Genomic DNA, 19,521 nt, shown 5'->3' on the forward strand with positions numbered 1-19,521 from the left:
GGCTCACAAAACCTCCCCTGTGGCTCGTGAAGCTGCCCCTGTGCCCCTAAAAACTGCTCCCCTAACCCCCGGTTCCCTGTGCTCACCGTCCGATGCGGCTTGACCCCATGCGGCTGGGGCTTTCTTTTTCTTTTCTTTTTTTTTTCTCCCCAACTATTGTGGCTCTTTGCCTTTAATGGGTTGGCCATCCCTGAGCTGGGGTATGTGCCCTCAGGCTTCCCACAAAGCCCCTTGTGCACACACCGCCATGGGATAAGAGAGATCGCAGCTGTTTCTGTGCTCCTTGTGGCAGGGGAAGGGGTCACCACGTCCCCCAAGTGCCGGGCTTAGCCCTCCTGGTGCTTCCCCAGTCCGACGTGGGCTGCAGGTGCCGTTGGCAGGGGGCTGCCGTGCCGTGCAGTGACCGTGCCTCCCACCTCTCAGATCGTCACCATGCCGGAGTATCTGCAGAGACGCTTTGGAGGGGCGAGAATCCGGATGTACCTCTCGGTCCTGTCACTCCTGCTCTCCGTCTTCACCAAAATATCGGTGAGTAGCCAGGACTGGGCTGTCCCAGGGCACCTGTCTGGGGCTCTCTGCCAGGCAACACCTGGGCAAAGGCTGGGCAAACCACCAAACCTGACCAGGGGAGGGTTCGGGCCGGGCTGGCTGCTGTGATGGCGTTTAGGGCTGTATTTGGTTTCCAGCAGGCAGAGAGTTAACACTGCCCAGGCCACAGGTGGGTGGAAGAGCAGGGCTTTGGGAGGGAGCCCAGGGGATGCTATAAAAGCAGCCTGGAGGGGGCAGAGGTGAGCATCCTGGGGGTGAGGTGGGAACCCATGGGATCTGTACACCAATAATTAGTCCAAACAGGTTGTGACGTCGTGTTGGGGTTTTCCCGTCTCCTGCACCCCCGTAATGGCACGGACAGACTCCACCAGTCAGTAGAATGGAGTTTATTGCTTCTCCAGGATACAGCACAGCATAGATATAATCCGGTTACAGGGCAGGCCTAGGATGCCTCAGCCCCCCTTGAGATGGGGGAGCCTGGGCTCCTAAATCCCAGCCTGTTGTCTAGACTGCTTCCTCCATGATCCCAGCCAGAAGCCTAACTAACTCACTTCCAGCCCTGCCCCCAGCCAGAGCTCCACTCCCCTTCTTCCCATTGTTCTGCTCCTTGGGAGATCACTGGTCAGACAGGTTCGAAGCCCCCTTGCATAATGACTCATCCCCTGCCCTGCTGGGCCTGCTGCAGACAACAGCCAGGGGAGGTCACTCACAACCCACTGCCCAGCATAGCAACCAGCAAGGTACCCACACTACATCACACAGGTCTATACTAAAAAGTTAGGTCCAATCAGCTACGTTGCTCAGGGGTGTGAATAATCCCCAGATATGCCCTGGTGTAGACAGATCTCAGTTGCTGGAAGAATTCCTGTGTTACCCTCACTACTGCATCTCAGAGAGAGAGATTCACAACTGGGAGAACCCCAGTAACTTGCCACTGGCTGAACCCCCTCCTGTCGTGGCAGTGGGTGTCTGCATGGAAGTGCTACAGCAGCGCCTTGCTTGAGTTGCTCCATTGGAATTACACACTGGAGCTGGCCTTGCATGAATGACAGTAACTCTGCTGGGAAATCACATGCCCCCGGCTACACCAATGGGCTGGGATAGCCGCACGATTGGGGCTTAGCAGTTGGGGAGTTGGCCTTACTCAAGCTGCTGTACCCCCATTGTGTCACTAGCTCTAGAGCAGATGTTCCCGCACTTTTCTGATTGCGTACCCCCTTCCAGCTCTGCCTGCGTACCCCCTTCTGATTGCGTACCCCCTTCCAGCTCTGCCTGGGTACCTCCTTCTGATTGCATACCCCCTTCCAGCTCTGCCTGCGTACCCCCTTCTGATTGCGTACCCCCTTCCAGCTCTGCCTGCGTACCCCCTTCTGATTGCGTACCCCCTTCCAGCTCTGCCTGCGTACCCCCTTCTGATTGCGTACCGTCTTCCAGCTCTGCCTGCCTACCCCCTTCTGATTGCGTACCTCCTTCCAGCTCTGCCTGCGTACCTCCTTCTGATTGCGTACCCCCTTCCAGCTCTGCCTGCGTACCCCCTTCTGATTGCGTACCCCCTTCCAGCTCTGCCTGCGTACCCCCTTCTGATTGCGTACCCCCTTCCAGCTCTGCCTGCCTACCCCCTTCTGATTGCGTACCCCCTTCCAGCTCTGCCTGCCTACCCCCTTCTGATTGCGTACCGTCTTCCAGCTCTGCCTGCGTACCTCCTTCTGATTGCGTACCCCCTTCCAGCTCTGCCTGCGTACCCCCTTCTGATTGCGTACCCCCTTCCAGCTCTGCCTGCGTACCCCCTTCTGATTGTGTACCCCCTTCCAGCTCTGCCTGCGTACCTCCTTCTGATTGCGTACCGTCTTCCAGCTCTGCCTGCGTACCTCCTTCTGATTGTGTACCCCCTTCCAGCTCTGCCTGCGTACCCCCTTCTGATTGCGTACCCCCTCCCAGCTCTGCCTGCCTACCCCCTTCTGATTGCGTACCGTCTTCCAGCTCTGCCTGCGTACCCCCTTCTGATTGCGTACCCCCTTCCAGCTCTGCCTGCGTACCCCCTTCTGATTGCGTACCCCCTTCCAGCTCTGCCTGCCTACCCCCTTCTGATTGCGTACCGTCTTCCAGCTCTGCCTGCGTACCCCCTTCTGATTGCGTACCCCCTTCCAGCTCTGCCTGCGTACCCCCTTCTGATTGCGTACCCCCTTCCAGCTCTGCCTGCCTACCCCCTTCTGATTGCGTACCGTCTTCCAGCTCTGCCTGCCTACCCCCTTCTGATTGCGTACCGTCTTCCAGCTCTGCCTGCGTACCTCCTTCTGATTGCGTACCCCTTTCCAGCTCTGCCTGCGTACCCCCTTCTGATTGCGTACCCCCTTCCAGCTCTGCCTGCGTACCCCCTTCTGATTGCGTACCCCCTTCCAGCTCTGCCTGCCTACCCCCTTCTGATTGTGTACCCCCTTCCAGCTCTGCCTGCCTACCCCCTTCTGATTGCGTACCCCCTTCCAGCTCTGCCTGCGTACCCCCTTCTGATTGCGTACCCCCTTCCAGCTCTGCCTGCCTACCCCCTTCTGATTGCGTACCCCCTTCCAGCTCTGCCTGCGTACCTCCTTCTGATTGCGTACCCCCTTCCAGCTCTGCCTGTGTACCCCCTTCTGATTGCATACCCCCTTCCAGCTCTGCCTGCGTACCCTCTTCTGATTGCGTACCCCCTTCCAGCTCTGCCTGCGTACCTCCTTCTGATTGTGTACCCCCTTCCAGCTCTGCCTGCGTACCCCCTTCTGATTGCGTACCCCCTTCCAGCTCTGCCTGCGTACCCCCTTCTGATTGTGTACCCCCTTCCAGCTCTGCCTGCGTACCCTCTTCTGATTGCGTACCGTCTTCCAGCTCTGCCTGCGTACCCCCTTCTGATTGCGTACCCCCTTCCAGCTCTGCCTGCGTACCCCCTTCTGATTGCGTACCCCCTTCCAGCTCTGCCTGCGTACCCCCTTCTGATTGTGTTCCCCCTTCCAGCTCTGCCTCCGTACCCTCTTCTGATTGCGTACCCCCTTCCAGCTCTGCCTGCGTACCCCCTTCTGATTGCATACCCCGTTCCAGCTCTGCCTGCGTACCCCCTTCTGATTGCGTACCCCCTTCCAGCTCTGCCTGCGTACCCCCTTCCAGCTCTGCCTGCCTACCCCCTTCTGATTGCGTACCGTCTTCCAGCTCTGCCTGCCTACCCCCTTCTGATTGCGTACCCCCTTCCAGCTCTGCCTGCCTACCCCCTTCTGATTGCGTACCGTCTTCCAGCTCTGCCTGTGTACCCTCTTCTGATTGCGTACCCCCTTCCAGCTCTGCCTGCATACCCCCTTCTGATTGCATACCGTCTTCCAGCTCCGCCTGCGTACCCCCTTCCAGCTCTGCCTGCCTACCCCCTTCTGATTGCGTACCCCCTTCCAGCTCTGCCTGCCTACCCCCTTCTGATTGCGTACCCCCTTCCAGCTCTGCCTGCCTACCCCCTTCTGATTGCGTACCCCCTTCCAGCTCTGCCTGCCTACCCCCTTCTGATTGCGTACCATCTTCCAGCTCTGCCTGTGTACCCTCTTCTGATTGCGTACCCCCTTCCAGCTCTGCCTGCGTACCCTCTTCTGATTGCGTACCGTCTTCCAGCTCTGCCTGTGTACCCTCTTCTGATTGCGTACCCCCTTCCAGCTCTGCCTGCGTACCCCCTTCTGATTGCGTACCGTCTTCCAGCTCCGCCTGTGTACCCTCTTCTGATTGCATACCCCCTTCTAGCTCTGTCTGTGTACCCCCTTCTGATTGCGTACCCCCTTCTAGCTCTGTCTGTGTACCCTCTTCTGTTTGCGTACCGTCTTCCAGCTCTGCCTGTGTACCCTCTTCTGATTGTGTACCCCCTTCTCATCACTGGTACTTCTTGTGTGTCCTTACAACGTCCTGTTGTTAGCCACCTGTCCGTATGTCCCTAATGTACAGTGTGTGTATATTGTCAACGTTGCCTCTAATTCTGAGCTCACTTTGATGGGATAATTGCTGGGCCACTAACTCCACGCTAAGGCTGTACGGTGATTGGGAGGTAACCGTATGCCAGCGCATCTGTGTTCTCATTGGCACATCTTGAAATAAATTTACTCCTGTATTTGGTATAACAGATTCCTACAGAATTGTAAAGCAACAGCATATAAAATGATGAATCCTTCTGCCATGGCACAATTTCGCCTGCATGCCTTCCAGAGATGTGCTGCATACGTCCTTGGGGCTGTGTACCACAGTGTGGGAACCCCGATCTAGAGTCAGCATCACTCTGAGCTTCAACCTACTCCCTCATGGGCCGGCCAGCTCGGCCGAGAAATTTCTGGTTGTAGACAGAATTCTGGCTAAGGGCAACACTTGGTTATACCTGGACCTAAGAGTGCAATGAGCAGCCCTCTTAGGAGATGCTCACTGCTAGTACCTTTTGGTACTCAGTCTTCCCAAGGAGAGGCACATGAGTGATGCTATAGATCCACATTCTCGAACCCAAAGCATGTCAACACTAACGTCCATTCTTGGCAGCACGGAATTCCCCTCTTCCCTCCTCTGTCGCGTCTCATGTGGTGGTGCTTCCTGCTAGTCCTGTGGGAAAATGTAGCTGTGAACATCAAACGAAGCAGGAAAGCAACCAGCGGGGTTCCAGAGGCATTAAAAGACCGGTAGCATGTAATTAAGAATGAGATCTTTGCCCTGGGGTTTTGGAATCCTCCCAGCGAATTGGGTTGCAGGGAGAGGAAGCTTTGTTGCAGTCCACAGCATGGTCCAAGCACCTGCGGGGAGTATCCGATTCCCACAGAGCGATTATAACAGCGTCCTGGCCTTCCTCAGGGTTTCTAGAGGTTTTTGCTGTAGCAGGTCTGAAAACAACCCAAGCTCCTCTCTGGGGCTGCTCGGTGCATCATGAGATCTTGGCTGTAAATTCAGCTGTAATTTGATGACACCAACTTTGGAGCACCTGGGTGCACGGTCCAAGATGTCGCGCGACCTGGGACTGCAGACCTGAGCCATGTCGCTCCTGCACTCCAGAGGGGAAACACACCGCCCCGGTGGAGAACGCAGGAGGAAATGTGCTCTCCGGAGGACAGTCCCACAAGGCCCCCTGGGACAAGGACAGGATGATCTAATGCAAGGGTCTGACGCGGTCTTGGCATTCATACAGATGAAACAAGAAGCAACTTGCCAGCGGTAACCCAGCACTGTGGTGTCTGAGAAGTCCTGTACTGTTGAAATGTTGCTATTCCCCCACCAGGGGGTGCTCACAGGCAGTTTGTGTTTGTGCCCACTCTGTGTAGGGCTGCCAGCCCTCCAGACTTGTCCTGGAGTCTCCTGGAATTCATAAAATCATAGACTCATAGAGCACTAGAACTGGAAGGGAGCTCGAGAGGTCGAGTCCAGTCCCCTGCCCTCACAGCAGGACTAAGTACCATCTAGACCAGGGGTTCCCAACCTTTTTCGGTCCCCGTACCTCCTTGGCTTTTAATAAACCTTCCCGTACCCCCTATTCAATAGGAAAGGAAATAAATTCTAGACTCTAGAATCCACAATTTTTTTCACTGACACTACTACTTTTGGAATATTTCAATTAAGATAATCTAGTTATTTACCAAATATTCCCCATATCCACTTGACAAGCTTCTCGTACCCCCTGGGGGTTCACGTACCCCAGATTGGGAACCCCTGATCTAATCATCCCTGGTAGATGTCTATCTAACCTGTTCTTAAATATCTCCAATGATGGCGATTCCACAACCTCTCTAGCTTAGGCAATTTATTCTGATGCTTAAGCACCCTGACAGATAGGAAGTTTTTTCCCTAATGTCTAACCTATATCTCCTTTGCCACAATTTAAGCCCATTGCTTTTTGTTCTAGCCTCAGAGGCCAAGGAGAATAATTTTTCTCCCTCCTCCTTGTAACGCCCTTTTAGATACTTGAAACCTGCTAGCATGTCCCCTCTCAGTCTTCTCTTTTCATTTTCTTTCAGTCTTCCTCAGGGGTCCTGTTTTCTAGACCTTTAACCATTTTGGTTGCTCTTCTCTGGACCTTCTCTGGACCTTCTCCACATCTTTCCTGAAATGTGGTGCCCTGAATTGGACACAATCCTCCAATTGAGGCCTAATCATGCAGAGTAGAGCAGAAGAATGACTTCTCCTGTCTTGCTTACACAACGCGAAGACTAATTGTTAATTGTTAATTCAAAATGGTGTCCTGGGTTGAAACTTCCCGGGATGCTGGCAACCCGAGCTCTGTGTGTTCTGCCCACTCCAATCCGGGTTCTGACTGTGGCTCCACTTCCTGCCTGCCTGGCATTTCCCAGCAGTGCCCTGGCTTTCCTCCAGGAAGGCTCAGCCCTGGATTTGCTACCAAGTGCCCCATAGCTGGTTTGGGGCCTGGATCTGAGTGCGCTGGATCCAGGGGCGGATATAGGGCAGGGCGAGTGGGGCGGCCACCCTGGGCCCTGCACTTCAAGAGGCCCTGCGCATGCACCATGGAAAAGGGGGCCCCCGTGAAATTGTGCTGCCCTGGGCCCCGCAAAATGGTCATCTGCCCCGACTGGATCCTTGATCTCCTGTCCATTGGGAAAGGGATCTCGCTGACCAGGAGATGCTTAAATGAAGACTTGCCATGTTCGTACTCAGCAGTGCGGAATCCTCTGGCCATGTGCACGTCCAGAGAGGAAAAGCGCTAGAAAGGAAGTGTGATGTCACTTAAACTCCCTGGTCAGTAATTACCCTTTTGATTGTGGTCACACTCAATGGTACTGGGCCAGTGGAGCGAGCACTGGGCTGGGAATCGGGAGACCCACTTCTCTTCCCAGCAATGCCACTGCCCAGCTGTGTGACCTTGGGCAAATCTTTTCTCTCTCTGGCCTGCGCCAGGGACAGTCTCTCACTGTGCCTGCACAGCCCCGGGGCTCTGATTGTGGTTGGAACCTTCCTGTGCAGCCACGATGCTTAGAATTTAAACGGCTCATCATTCTAAACGGTGCTGTTTTTTACGCCTCGGCTGTTTAAGGACGTCAGCCTTGAAAGGGACACTGCTCTCCCGGCGCGTACGTGTCCCCGAGCGTCAGGCACCAACAGGCAGTGGTGCTGGGGTCTCGCTTCCAAGTGCATTCGCCGTGGGCTGTCCCAGAAGCCAGACCTGCTCGGGTGCTTGCTGATGGCGGTGCTGTCCTTTGGGTGAGAGATTTGGGAGGCTTTGGCCACAGTGCCACATGACAGGCTAAGCAAAGGAGGGAAATGTGATCTGGATGAAATTAGTGCAAGGTGGGTACACAGCTGGTGGAAGGCCTGTCCTGGCATGAAGGGTTCACTCTCAAACAGGAAGGCTGTAGCTAGGTCTCACAGCAGTCGGTTCTGGACCTAAGACTGCTTAGTATTGTCACTGATGACTTGGATAATGGAGTGGTGAGGCTGCTGGTGAAATGTGTGGATGACGCCAAGCTGGGAGGGGTTGCAAGCACTTTGGGGAACAGGATTAGAATTCAAAACAATCTTGACTTTGAGGCATTTGACATGGTCTTCCATGACCTTCTTATCAATAAACTAGGGAAGTACAACCTAGATGGGGCTACTATAAGGTAGGTGCATAACTGACTGGATAACCATTCTCAGTGAGTAATTAACAGGCATAAAAACGGGGTTCTGCAAGGGTCTGTTTTGGGATCAGTTCTGATGAATATTTTCATCAACGATTTGGATGATGGCATAGAGACTATGATTATTATATTTGCAGATGATACCAAGCTGGAAGGGGTTGCAAGTGCTTTGGAGGATAGGGTCCTCATTCAAAATGGAGAAATAGTCTGAGGTAAACAGGATGAAGTTTGATACGGACAAATGCAAAGTGCTCCACTTAAGAAGGAACAATCAGTTTCACACATACAGAATGGGAAGAAACTGTCTAGTACGGAGTCCTGCAGAAAGGGATCTAGGGGTCGTAGTGGATGATAAGTTAAACATGAGTCAACAGTGTGACACTGTTGGGGAAAACAAGCAAACCTGATTCTGGGATGAATTAACAGGCGTGTGGTGAGCAAGACACGAGAAGTCATTCTTCTGCTCTACTCTGCACTGATTAGGCCTCAGCTGGAGTACTGTGTCCAGTTCTGGGCACCACATTTCAAGAAAGATGTGGAAATATTGGAGAGGGTCCAGAGAAGAGCAACAAAAATGATTAAAGGTCTAGAGAACATGACTGGGGAGGGAAGACTGAAAGAATTTGTTTAGTTTGGAAAAGCGAAGACAGAAAGGGGGCACGATAGCAGTTTTCGGGATGTTACAAGGAGGAGAGAGGAAACAATGTTGTCTTTGATCTTTGGGATAAGAGAAGAAGCAATGGGTTTAAATTGCAGCTAGGGAGGTTTAGGTTGGACATTAGGAAAAACTTCCTGTCAGGGTGGTTAAAGACTAGAATAAATTGCCTAGGGAGGTTGTGGAATTGCCATCACTGGGGATATTTAAGGGCAGGTGAGACCAACACTGGTCAGGGATGGTCTAGTTGGTGCTTGGTCCTGCCGTGAGTACAGGGGACTGGGCTCAATGACCTCTCAAGGTCCCTTCCAGTTCTAGTGTTCTGTGTTTGATAAATCGGAGAATTGGTCGTGAAGACAAGTGCAGAGTGCTACACTTAGGAAGGAAGAATCGGGTGTATAGCTGCAAAATGGGGAATAACTGACTAGGGGTACGTATAGACTACAGGCTTTTGTCGACAGGCTTTGTCGACAGATACTTTCGACAAAGTCTCTGTCGACAAAGAGCGTCTAGACTACAGCCAGTTCTGTCGACAAAGCAAGCCGCTTTTTCGGCAGAGTGTAGACGCTCTTTTTTGAAAAATCAGTGTGGATGCACTAGCGCCATTTTTTGACATAACTGTCGAAAAAAGGCGCTATTCCTCGTAGAATGAAGTTTACCGCCGTCGACAAAACTGCCGCGTTCTGTCAACTTACTGTCAACAGAATGCGGCGGTAGTGTAGACGCAGGTATAGTTTTGTCCACAAAAGTCCACTTGTGTCAGTCAGCCCACGTGCCCCGGCATTCCTTTAATATTACCAGCTGGAAAAAAACGACCTGGAAGGAAAGCAGTGGAATCTGGAGATTACACAGGCTGGTGGATTTGGATAAGACCGTTGTTGCCAGCCATGTGTTGGGATGAATATTTGCAAGCACACAGGACTGAACTGATTCAGTGATCTGCCTCCCCCAAGGACTGCTGCAGGGGCTGGTCCGCCTGAGCCAGTGGTTGTCAGCCCATGGTCCCCAGGGGTAGGCAAGCTGTTGCTAAGATTTCCAAAGGGATCTGCACCTGTATTCAAAAACTTGTAGGGGTCCACACATGGAAAGGGGTTGGAAACTGCTGCCCGCCTAGAGATCCGTGAGGCTGCTTCTGCTCCACCAGCCAAGGGCTTGTCTTTTAGTTCAGGTGGTAGAAGCTGATGCTTTTTGTGCTAACGGTCGCAGGTTCAACTCCTGCTGCCAGCTCCAGTGGGGCGATTTGCACAGGTGGGGCAGGTGTGTGGGGCGCTAGACCTCAGGCACGCCGCATGGCCGTCCCCAGGAGCATTTGTCCCCGGCTAGAAAAGACCGGACCGCACTGCCTAGGCATGTCTGTTCCCTGGCTGCCTCATCCTAGCAGGGTCCTGGTGTCGCCTGGGCCCCGGGGCTAGCCCCACTGAATCCCAACACTTGCCTTCCCCGTGTTCTCCCGTTCTGACGGCGTTGGGTAAGGGCCACTCTCCATGTGAGGTCGCTCCCGGGGGCAGGACAGGGCAGGCTTCCTGCCAGAGCCGTAGGGCCTGACTTCAAAGGCTCGTACCATTGACGCGACTTGTCTCGCGCGTGGTTCAGGCCTGCTTTTAACGAGCTCGTTTTGGACTGTGTGGCGTCTCCTGAACCAGGCCCGCGTGCTCTCCTTGTTTGCCCCCCGCAGCAAAATTACAGAGAAGGTGGAGGGGCCGGGGCCTCCACCCAGGCGTCTCTGGCTGCGAACGCTCTCCGGCCCGAGGGAACCCAGCAGGAGCCGTTATGAAAGCGGCTCTCTGCAGCCGGCGACGCCTGGGTCCAACCAGCATTGCTGGGGGTGGCGGGGGCGCTCACAGGGGTGATGGCGCAGACGCTGGCGAGTGCTGACATGAAGGGCAGTAAATCGGGCCGGGGAACATCGGGTGCCCCGGGGAGCTTGGAGGACAATGGCGCCTTCCATTCCGGCTGGAAGCGGGGAGGGAGCTGTGGTCGGGGCGAGCTGCCGCCTCATCCTGCTCCTGGAAGTGGAGAACGACCTTGCGCGTAGGGGCGCGTGACCAGGGTCCAGAGCCTTCCCCTGTGGAGTCTCAGGCGCAGCGTGGCCCTAGGAATCGTTATCCTCTTTGGGGGCTTTCTGCTGGCCTCTGACTCCAGCAGAAGGGCCGGCGCAGGTCGAGGAGAAGTCCTGGCTTCTAGCTCCATTGCTGGGGGGCTGGACAGGAGAGTTGATGCAAAGTCCTACAGGGCTTGGTTGTGGCTTTGGTCATGTGTTCTTTGAGGAAGGGCACCCGCATCACCAGCTCACCTGGTCTTCAGTAGCCCCCTTGCTTGGCAGCCTCAACAGAGAATCCAAGGACTTAAATTGCAGCCAGGGACGTTTAGGTTGGACATCAGGGAAAACTTCCTGCCTGTCAGGGTGGTTAAACACTGGAATAATTTGCCCAAGGAGGTTGTGGAATCTCCATCACTGGGAATATTAAGAGCAGGGTAGACACACACCTGTCAGGGATGGTCTAGACCAGTGGTCCCCAACCTTTTGGGTCAGCCGGGCGCCCGGGGGTGGGGCTGCTCATGCGCTGGGCGTCCGGGGGCGGGGCTGCTCACGCGCTGGGCGTCCGGGGGCGGGGCTGCTCACGCGCTGGGCGTCCGGGGGCGGGGCTGCTCACGCGCTGGGCGTTCGGGGGCGGGGCTGCTCACGCGCTGGGCGTCCGGGGGCGGGGCTGCTCACGCGCTGGGCGTCCGGGGGCGGGGCTGCTCACGCGCTGGGCGTTCGGGGGCGGGGCTGCTCACGTGCTGGGCGTTCGGGGGCGGGGCTGCTCACGCGCTGGGCGTCCGGGGGCGGGGCTGCTCACGCGCTGGGCGTCCGGGGGCGGGGCTGCTCACGCGCTGGGCGTCCGGGGGCGGGGCTGCTCACGCGCTGGGCGTCCGGGGGCGGGGCTGGCCCAGATCATTCCGCGAGCGCACATAAGTGCGCTGGGGGGCGCCATGGCACCCCCGGGCACTGCATTGGGGGCCACTGGTCTAGATTCTAGAGCACAGTTTTTCAAAGCTTCCTGCAGCTCCTCTTGGCAGGAAACGGTGAACCGCAGCCAATGAGAGCAGAGAGGCTACGGACCCTCGACTAAACAAAGCAGCGTGGGCCTGCCCAGCCTGCCAGCAGCTCCCCTGGGTGGGCCCGCGACCCGATCATGTGAGGGTTTGGGTCAGGAAGTCCATTTGCCCCAGCTGCGGATCCGGCCCTGCATTTTAAGCCAGCCTCCACTTCTCTGTCCATGGGGCGTGAGTTCTGCGTGCAGGCTTTTCACTGGGAAAGCTCCCATGGGGACCAGAGAGTTGGGTGTCTCCGTTCCAGTCCAGCCATGGGACTTGCCCAGCCCGTGACACCCGGGACAAGCTGATCCCAACGTGTCTTGCCAGAACCTGGGTTGCTCTGGGCCGCCCCGTGTTCTGTTTCCCGTCGCCGTGGGGTGTCTAGAGACTTGACCACGTCCCCTCTAAACCCAACCTCCCGCAGCGTCTGTGATGCGTGCGACGACCCAGCCTTCTGCTCAGTCGGGACGCCACAGACGCGGGCAGCGGCCGAGGGAAGGAAGGAGGCTTGGAAGGACGGTCCCCCCGCAGAGAGCTCTCCTTGCGGGTATGAGCCTGGCCACCAGGCCTGTGCCAGGAAAGAGATGTGCAGGGACGTTCCCCAGGCTCGGTGCGTTTCATTGCCAGAGTAGGTTTAAAGAGTTTTGCAGGAGCTTGCCCTCCGGAGGCCAGTGTTTCCCAGGTAACCTCGCAGAGCCGGGCTTCCTCAGGGCATCTTGCTGCAGTCTCATAGCAACATCTAACCTCTGGAGTGTGTTAGAGGCGCTCCTTTGGCCGATCTCAACGCATGCCCTAGCTGGGCAGCTGTCTGCGCCGGGGGGGGGGAGAGGTGCAGCTCTGCTGGGGTGGCTAGAGCAGGGGCCTGACAGTCAGGGGTTCCAGGGTTTGATCCCTTGCTCAGCTGCAAGCAGCACCCATTATTGCCGAGTGCCTCAGTTTTTCCATCTGCCAAATGGGTATAATCCTTAGTTGCCTTCTGTGGGGGTGTTTGCTCTGAGACCCTCTGATTATAGGCGCTGGAGACATGCACTGCTGGTGTTTGCACTCAGGATCCACGCTGCCAGAGGGGAAAATGGGCTATCTGGGGCACTTGGCATGAGATCCCCTCCCTTCCCCAGTGCCCTCTGCCCACAGGAGTGTCCATCCCAGCTTGAGGCTCAGGGCCCCACTGGGATGACGCGAAGCTCAGACAGGTTCAGCGTCCCTCTCCAGCTGGGCTCCGGGAAACGACTTGGCAGCCTTTTCAAAGGTGACACGGCTGCCAAGGGAACAGATCCAGTCACGCAGAGACGGATGGACGGGCTGCACCTGCTCCCCCCCATTACTGCCCCTGGTGGCAGAGACGGCAGATGAGTTTGTTGAACAGAGGGAGCAGGGGAAAGGAGGAGAAGAACTGGGCGGGAGTGTCTGGGTTTCCGGTCTCGTTGGGGTCCAGATGCTGCAGAGCCTCTGGCAGCGCCCTGCCATCACAGGGGAGAACAACACGCGTGCCTTTCCTGTGCCCCGTTTCCCCCCCGTGGCTGTGCTCTTCCGCTCCGCCGCCGGCTCTTCCCAGCCATCCCTGCCTCTCTTTGGGAAGGGCCTGCTGGGCGATGTTGCAGAGAGGAGCAACTTAATGGTCTTTAAAAGGGAATTGGGAGTCTGGCCTAGGGACTGGGATCAGCCCACGCCGCTTGTCCACCTGGCTTGTCCTCCCCTGGGGGCTGCACCAAGCTTGTTGCCTTCCAGACATGGACGTGCTGCCGGGGGGCAGGAGAGATTCCGTGGTGTTGTTCTGTGCCATCGTGCGGCATATCATAGAATTTCAGAACTGGAAGGGATCTCGAGAGGTCATCAAGTCCAGGCCCCTGCCCTCGTGACAGGACCCTGCACCATCTAGACCTAGGGTTACCAGGTAGACCCCCACCAAAATACTGGACACACTTGATCAAGGGAGGGTGGGGGAAGGGACCGGCTGGGAGGGGAGCAGGGTGCGGGGTTGGCAGGGAGGGGAGGTCAGGGGCCACGGGGCTTGCCGGAAGGAAGGCGGGGTGGGAAGCAGAGCTGGGGGAGGGATCAGAGGCTGGGGGGGTGCTGGACGGGAGGAGGGGGGTCCGGAGGAAGGGGGGGCAGGAAATAGAGCTGGCGTGGGGGGGGGTGCAGCCACTGGCCGCAGTTGGAGTCCAACAGGCCCCGCCCCCACCCCTGCCCCACCCGGCTTTTACATGCGACCACAGGGCTCCCAGCGCCAATTGCGCTCCGCCTCCCAGTCGCTTGACCGCCCCCGCCAGGCTTCCATCCGGCGCCCAGCTGGAAATTCAGAAAATACCGGACATTGCACATTGCACATGTCCGGTATTTTCTGAATTTTTCTACCGGACACAGGGTGCAAATACCGGACTGTCCGGTAGAAAACCGGACACCTGCTAACTCTATGACCATTCCTGACCAGTGTTGGTCTCACCTACCCATGAATATCTCAAGTGATGGCGATTCCACAACCCCCCTAGTCAATTTATTCCAGCATTTAACCACCCTGACAGACAGGAAGTTTTTCCCAATGTCCAACCTAAACCTCCCTTGCTGCAATTTAAGCCCATTGCTTCTCGTCCTATCATCAGAGGCCAAGAAGAACAAATTTTCTTCCTCTTTCTTGTAACGCCCTTTTAGGTACTTGAAAACTGTTGTCATGTCCCATCTCAGACTTCTCTTTTCCAAACTAAACAAATCCCGTTCTTTCCGTCGTCCCTTGTAGGGGTCCTGTTTTCTAGACGTTTAGCCATTTTTGTTGCCCTTCTCTGAACATTCTCTGGTTTCTCCACATCTTTCCTGCAAAGTGGTGCCCAGAACTGGTCACAAGACGCCAGCTGAAGTCTAATCGGCGTAGAGTGGGCGAATGACTTCCCCCGGCTTGCTCACGCTCGTTAATGCCTCCCAGAATCACGTTTGCTTTTTTCCCAACAGTGTCATCAGGAATTTAGCATCTGTAGTTCCGAGGTATCTGAGCTAGTGACCCTGCCAAGGTCGTCTTCTCTCCCTGGAGCCCTGGGGACAGATTCTGCTCTCAGAGGGTGACCTACACCCAGTCTAAAAATACAAAAATGTGAGGCCAAGGCAGCTTCTACTCCGAGATTGTCTACTGACCTGCTGCATGACTAATCAGCTAAAGTTCTTCTTCACGCAGCGCACAGTCAACCTGTGGAACTCCTTGCCGGAGGAGGCTGTGAAGGCTAGGACTATAACAGAGTTTAAAGAGAAACTAGATAAATTCATGGAGGTTCGGTCCATAAAAGGCAATTAGCCAGGGGGAAGGAATGGTGTCCCTGGCCTCTGTTTGTCAGAGGCTGGAGATGGATGGCATGAGACAAATTGCTTGATCATTGTCTTTGGTCCACCCCCTCCGGGGCACCTGGTGCTGGCCACTGTCGGCAGACAGGCTACTGGGCTAGATGGACCTTTGGTCTGACCCAGTACAGCCATTCTTATGTTCTTATGACCTTGGCTAAGGCACTTGTGTGCTCTGCCTCAGTTTCCCCAACTGTAAAAGGAAGCTGGTGCCCAGCTGCCTATTGAGCGTGTTGTACGAGGCTGAATGAACGATTGTTACTAGAGTGTTTTGAGATCCTCGGCTGAAAGTAGCGCTGGGAGGGGAGTGTGCTAGCGAGGAGTTACATGCTGTGGGAAGGTGCTGAGTCTGGCTGGGGTAGGGTCGGCAATGGGGCAGGAAGAGGGGAGCACATGGGTGAGTGACAGGCCTGATGGTGGCAGGTGTTTGGCACCCTTTTCTCTCCACGGGAATGGAGGCCCACGAGCGCCTGGCCGGATAATGATAAGTAATCCCAAGCTGTTCTAGAGCGCTTGTCATCTGGAAATCAGCAAGCACGTCACCCTGGCGGTCAGTATCATTAGCCTCGCTTTACAGCTGGGGAAACTGAGGCCAAGAGACATCAACCCATTTGGCCAAGGTGCCCCGAACAGGCCAGCCCCAGAGCTGGGAACTCACGTTTCCTGAGTTCCACAATAGAGCATTAGCCACTAGACAATGCTGCCTCCTCGTTTGGATGAGAGCCCTGCGTGAGCGAAGGAGGCTGATAACTGGCATGCTCTCTTTCCCTACAAACAGGCCCAACATGGGGAAGTGGCATTTGGGGCTTCTCTTGGTGTTGCCCACACAGCTCTGCCCACGAGGGGGCGCTACAAGGGCAGGAAGGACAGGCCAATCCCTGGTTAATGCCAAGCGGTCTGTGGCTGGCAGAAGCAGACTGAGACCTCCAGCTCCCCCTACACAGGCCTGTGGGAGGGATAGCTCAGTGGTTTAAGCACTGGCCTACTAAACCCAGCGTTGTGAGTTCAATCCTTAAGGGGGCCAGTTAGGAATCTGGGGCAAATCTGCTAGGGATGGTACTTGGTCCTGCTGTGAGAGCAGGGGAGTGGACTTGATGACCTCTCAGGGTCCCTTCCAGCTCTATGAGAGAGGTCTATCTCCATCTCTTTTCTTTCCAGTTGGCTGCTTGGAAGAAAGGATTGAGCTCCGTTGTCTCCGTTCCCGGTTCTCCGGGGGTTGGCAGGGCCTTCCTGGAACCTCCTCCCCCCCCCAAACGCCCTGTCCTTTGTTTCACATGCAGACGGATCTGTACTCGGGGGCCCTGTTTGTGCAAGTCTGCCTGGGCTGGAACCTCTACCTCTCCACCGTCCTGATGCTGGGGGTCACCGCCCTCTACACCATCGCTGGTACGTCGCGCCGGGTCGGAGAGGAGGCACTCGGAGGCTGGTGCTCTGTTGGGTGGCCAGCCCTTGGGTTCCACGTCTAGCTACTGAGCTACAGCTCAGCTATTGGCTGGGGAGTCCCTGCCCCCCCCCCCTCCGGAGGCCGTACATCGAGACGCTGCCTGTGAACCTGTTGGGGCAGCTTCTATGTACGTGGCCCAGAGAAGGCGGCAGGGCTGTTTGGCTGATGGCTGCAAGGCCGGCCCACGACATTTTGGCACCTGAGGCGGGGAGTTCAAATGACGCCCCCCTGCCCCCTCACTTGGGCCAAAACGTTGAAAGGTCTCAATTCTGCCTTCTTCCTGCTCTACTCCTCTCCTGGCCCTGCTCTGCTCCCTACATATGCACCAGCAGCAGACACAATGTTCTACACTCTGGGTCCTAGTGGCTCCCCCCACAGTCTGGCACCTGAGGCGGCCGGCTCAGTTTGCCTCATGGTAGGGCTAGCACTGGATGGCTATTTGCAGTAACTTCCTCCCTCTCCAGAATGGGCTTTGGATTCTCTTGTGCATAGGCACGTGTGCTATCCTGCGCACCAATGTTCTCTCTAGTCTTTTCCGTCCGTGTGCAGTTTTTTCCTCATCCATGTGTGGAATAATTTTATGTGCACTAATGCAGATGCAGATGTGCACCACCAGTAGAAAAATAAAACCTAATTATGGGAGCTCTCCTCATCGGCTGGGCAGTATATGAATTTCTCCTGAGTGGCCTCACAAGCGCACGGCTTACAGGGAACACTGGTGCGCACACATGCGTGCCTGTTAATGATGGCCATCCTTCTGACATCCCCGCCTTGTGACCATTCTGAAGGTCTAACACTTGTCAGAAGGGCCTCAGCTAACATTTCCCCTCCAACTTCCCTGCTTAGCCTAATCCTTAGTGCTCTTCCGCCTCAAAGAACCCAGCTATCAGCTCCTTCATCCTCTAATCAGGTCACCCTGTTTTCTGGGTGGACTGACTCGTGTGCTTCTCCCAATCACTCTTAGCCAGCGAGGCTCAGAGCTGGGAGTAAAATTCACAAGTTCCTGGCTTTCACCCCACACTCAAATCACTGGACCCCCTAGTCTTGGCAGGCCCCAGGAGCGGATATGCCCTTCATGGTCAGTGCTAGGGGAGAAAGTTTGGCCCAACTTCTTCCCCTCTCCATCCAAGCGATGCATCTCTCCACTGCACTGGGAGGTCATTGTGACTCGCTGGTCTCCAATCGTGCTCCTGTGATTGTCGCTGTACGGTGTTAGCTCTGTGAGCTCCGGGAACGGGAGGCGTTACCGAGCCATGGAACCAGGAGATCGTCTCTTAACATCCGTGTAATCTAAGCGGATGTTTCGGGTTATGTGAAACCCACACGCTCTTGGCCGCGAGTCAATAGCTCCCAGCCCTTCACAACGTGGCCCCCTTGGTATTCCACTGCTGCCAGGTCTCATTCGGTGAGCAGGCTGGGCTCCGGCACCGGGGTCGAGGGGTTGTTTGGTAAAGAGGCTGAGCTAGGGCTGGTGCACCGTGCCCGGCATGGCGAGGGCTAATGGGGGACCGGCTGAGAGGGCAAGGATCGGATGGGTGTGAACAGGAGCGCAGATAGCCTCTGCAGGCAAGGTGGGCGGGGCCCTGCTCAGTGAAGGCGGGGCTTCGGGTGAAAGGGGCGGGGCTGGGGCAGCCAGCCCAGAGCTCCGCCCAGACCCCAGCATGCCCCTCCCCCGGCGGCTCTCACAGCTGCCTGGAGCAGGAGGTGTGGCGCTCGAGCGGCAATTTAAAGACCGCAGGGAGAGCCCATGGCAGCGGCTGGGAACCTGGGGCCCTTTTGAGTCGCTAGACCCTGGAGCAACTGCCACCTCCGCACACGCACACACAGACACACACACACCCGTCAGCGGGCCTGGGTGTGAACACCAGGGAGGGGGTGGAATGGCTCTGGAAGGATGAGGCAGGAGTGTGAGGGGCAATGGGATGAGAGGAGGAGGGAGGGATCCGTTTCCTGGCAGTGCTCTCTCCGGCTGGCAGGGGGCCCACAGCTAGTTCAGGAAACCCCTTTGCTGCCTTCGTTAAAATCAGAGCAACGCACGAAGGAAATTCTTGTAGGCATCCCCGTTGTGCCTCCGCGCCTTGGCCATGGCCGCGCACGCTCCTCTGACTGGTGGCCACTGCTCGCCCTGCCCCGTGCAGTAACCGTTGGAAGAGGCTCTGATGGCCCCAGACTCCACTGTGCTCGGTGCTGTACAAGCTCCGCAGAGGAGAGATGGAGCAGGCAGTCGTCCCCGGGGAAGGAGGCTGGGCCAGCTGACCGAGCTGACTGGCTTCGTCCCCGCCAGCTGCCCGTCGGGGTGCAAAGTGGAGACAGATGAGCAGGCTGGACGGGGGCCGTGGTGCTCGTGAGCGCACGACTGTGCGGCCGTGGCGTGCCTCCTGTGCAGGGGCACGGGAACATGGGGCTGAGTGCTTCCTTGTGCTGCTCTCGCTTCAGCTCCCCCCGCCGCCTCCTCTCCCTTTGATCCAGTGCGCTCGGGACTCCTGCTCGGGCAAGACCCAGTGCTCAGCACTATGCCTTCCCCTGCGCTCACAGTGGGCCCGGGCGTGTCGCAGGCAGGGGCTGCTCCGGGCAACTGGAGCATCGCCTGTCTGCAGCTGGCCCAGATGTGCCCATCACAGGGGGGGCTCCTCCAGCCTCCTTTTAATCAATTAACTGGGTAAACATGAAGTTTAATGGTTAGCCAATGAAACGGGACTTTACATCCCTACGATGCACCAGACCTGTGGCCCCAGCCCACCCACCGGGGGGGAGGGGTGGGGAACACAGCCGGCTACAGAGCTGGCCTCCCTGTTGCATCTGGCTGGAAGCGTTTCCAGGCTCGCTTAGCTGGGATCAATAACCGACAGACACGTTGCCAGGTGAAC

The 19,521-nt window shown here is 56.4% G+C and overlaps 1 protein-coding gene across 4 annotated transcripts in view; it reads left to right on the plus strand.

Annotated features, from left to right (window-relative positions):
* SLC5A10 (solute carrier family 5 member 10) overlaps positions 1-19,521 on the plus strand; it is a 106,337-nt gene that overhangs the window by 11,705 nt on the left and 75,111 nt on the right. For 2 of the 4 annotated variants that reach the window (XM_075899779.1, XM_075899778.1), the window contains 2 exons: positions 424-528; positions 16,491-16,596. In XM_075899779.1, the coding sequence (XP_075755894.1) occupies positions 424-528; positions 16,491-16,596 (211 nt within the window). Of the gene's footprint in view, positions 1-423; positions 529-16,368; positions 16,597-19,521 lie in introns of all 4 variants that reach the window. The other 2 variants (XM_075899782.1, XM_075899781.1) reach the window with 1 other exon arrangement.

The sequence above is a fragment of the Pelodiscus sinensis genome, chromosome 16 (genome assembly GCF_049634645.1).
Source record: "Pelodiscus sinensis isolate JC-2024 chromosome 16, ASM4963464v1, whole genome shotgun sequence".
Classification (NCBI taxonomy): Eukaryota; Metazoa; Chordata; order Testudines; family Trionychidae; genus Pelodiscus; species Pelodiscus sinensis.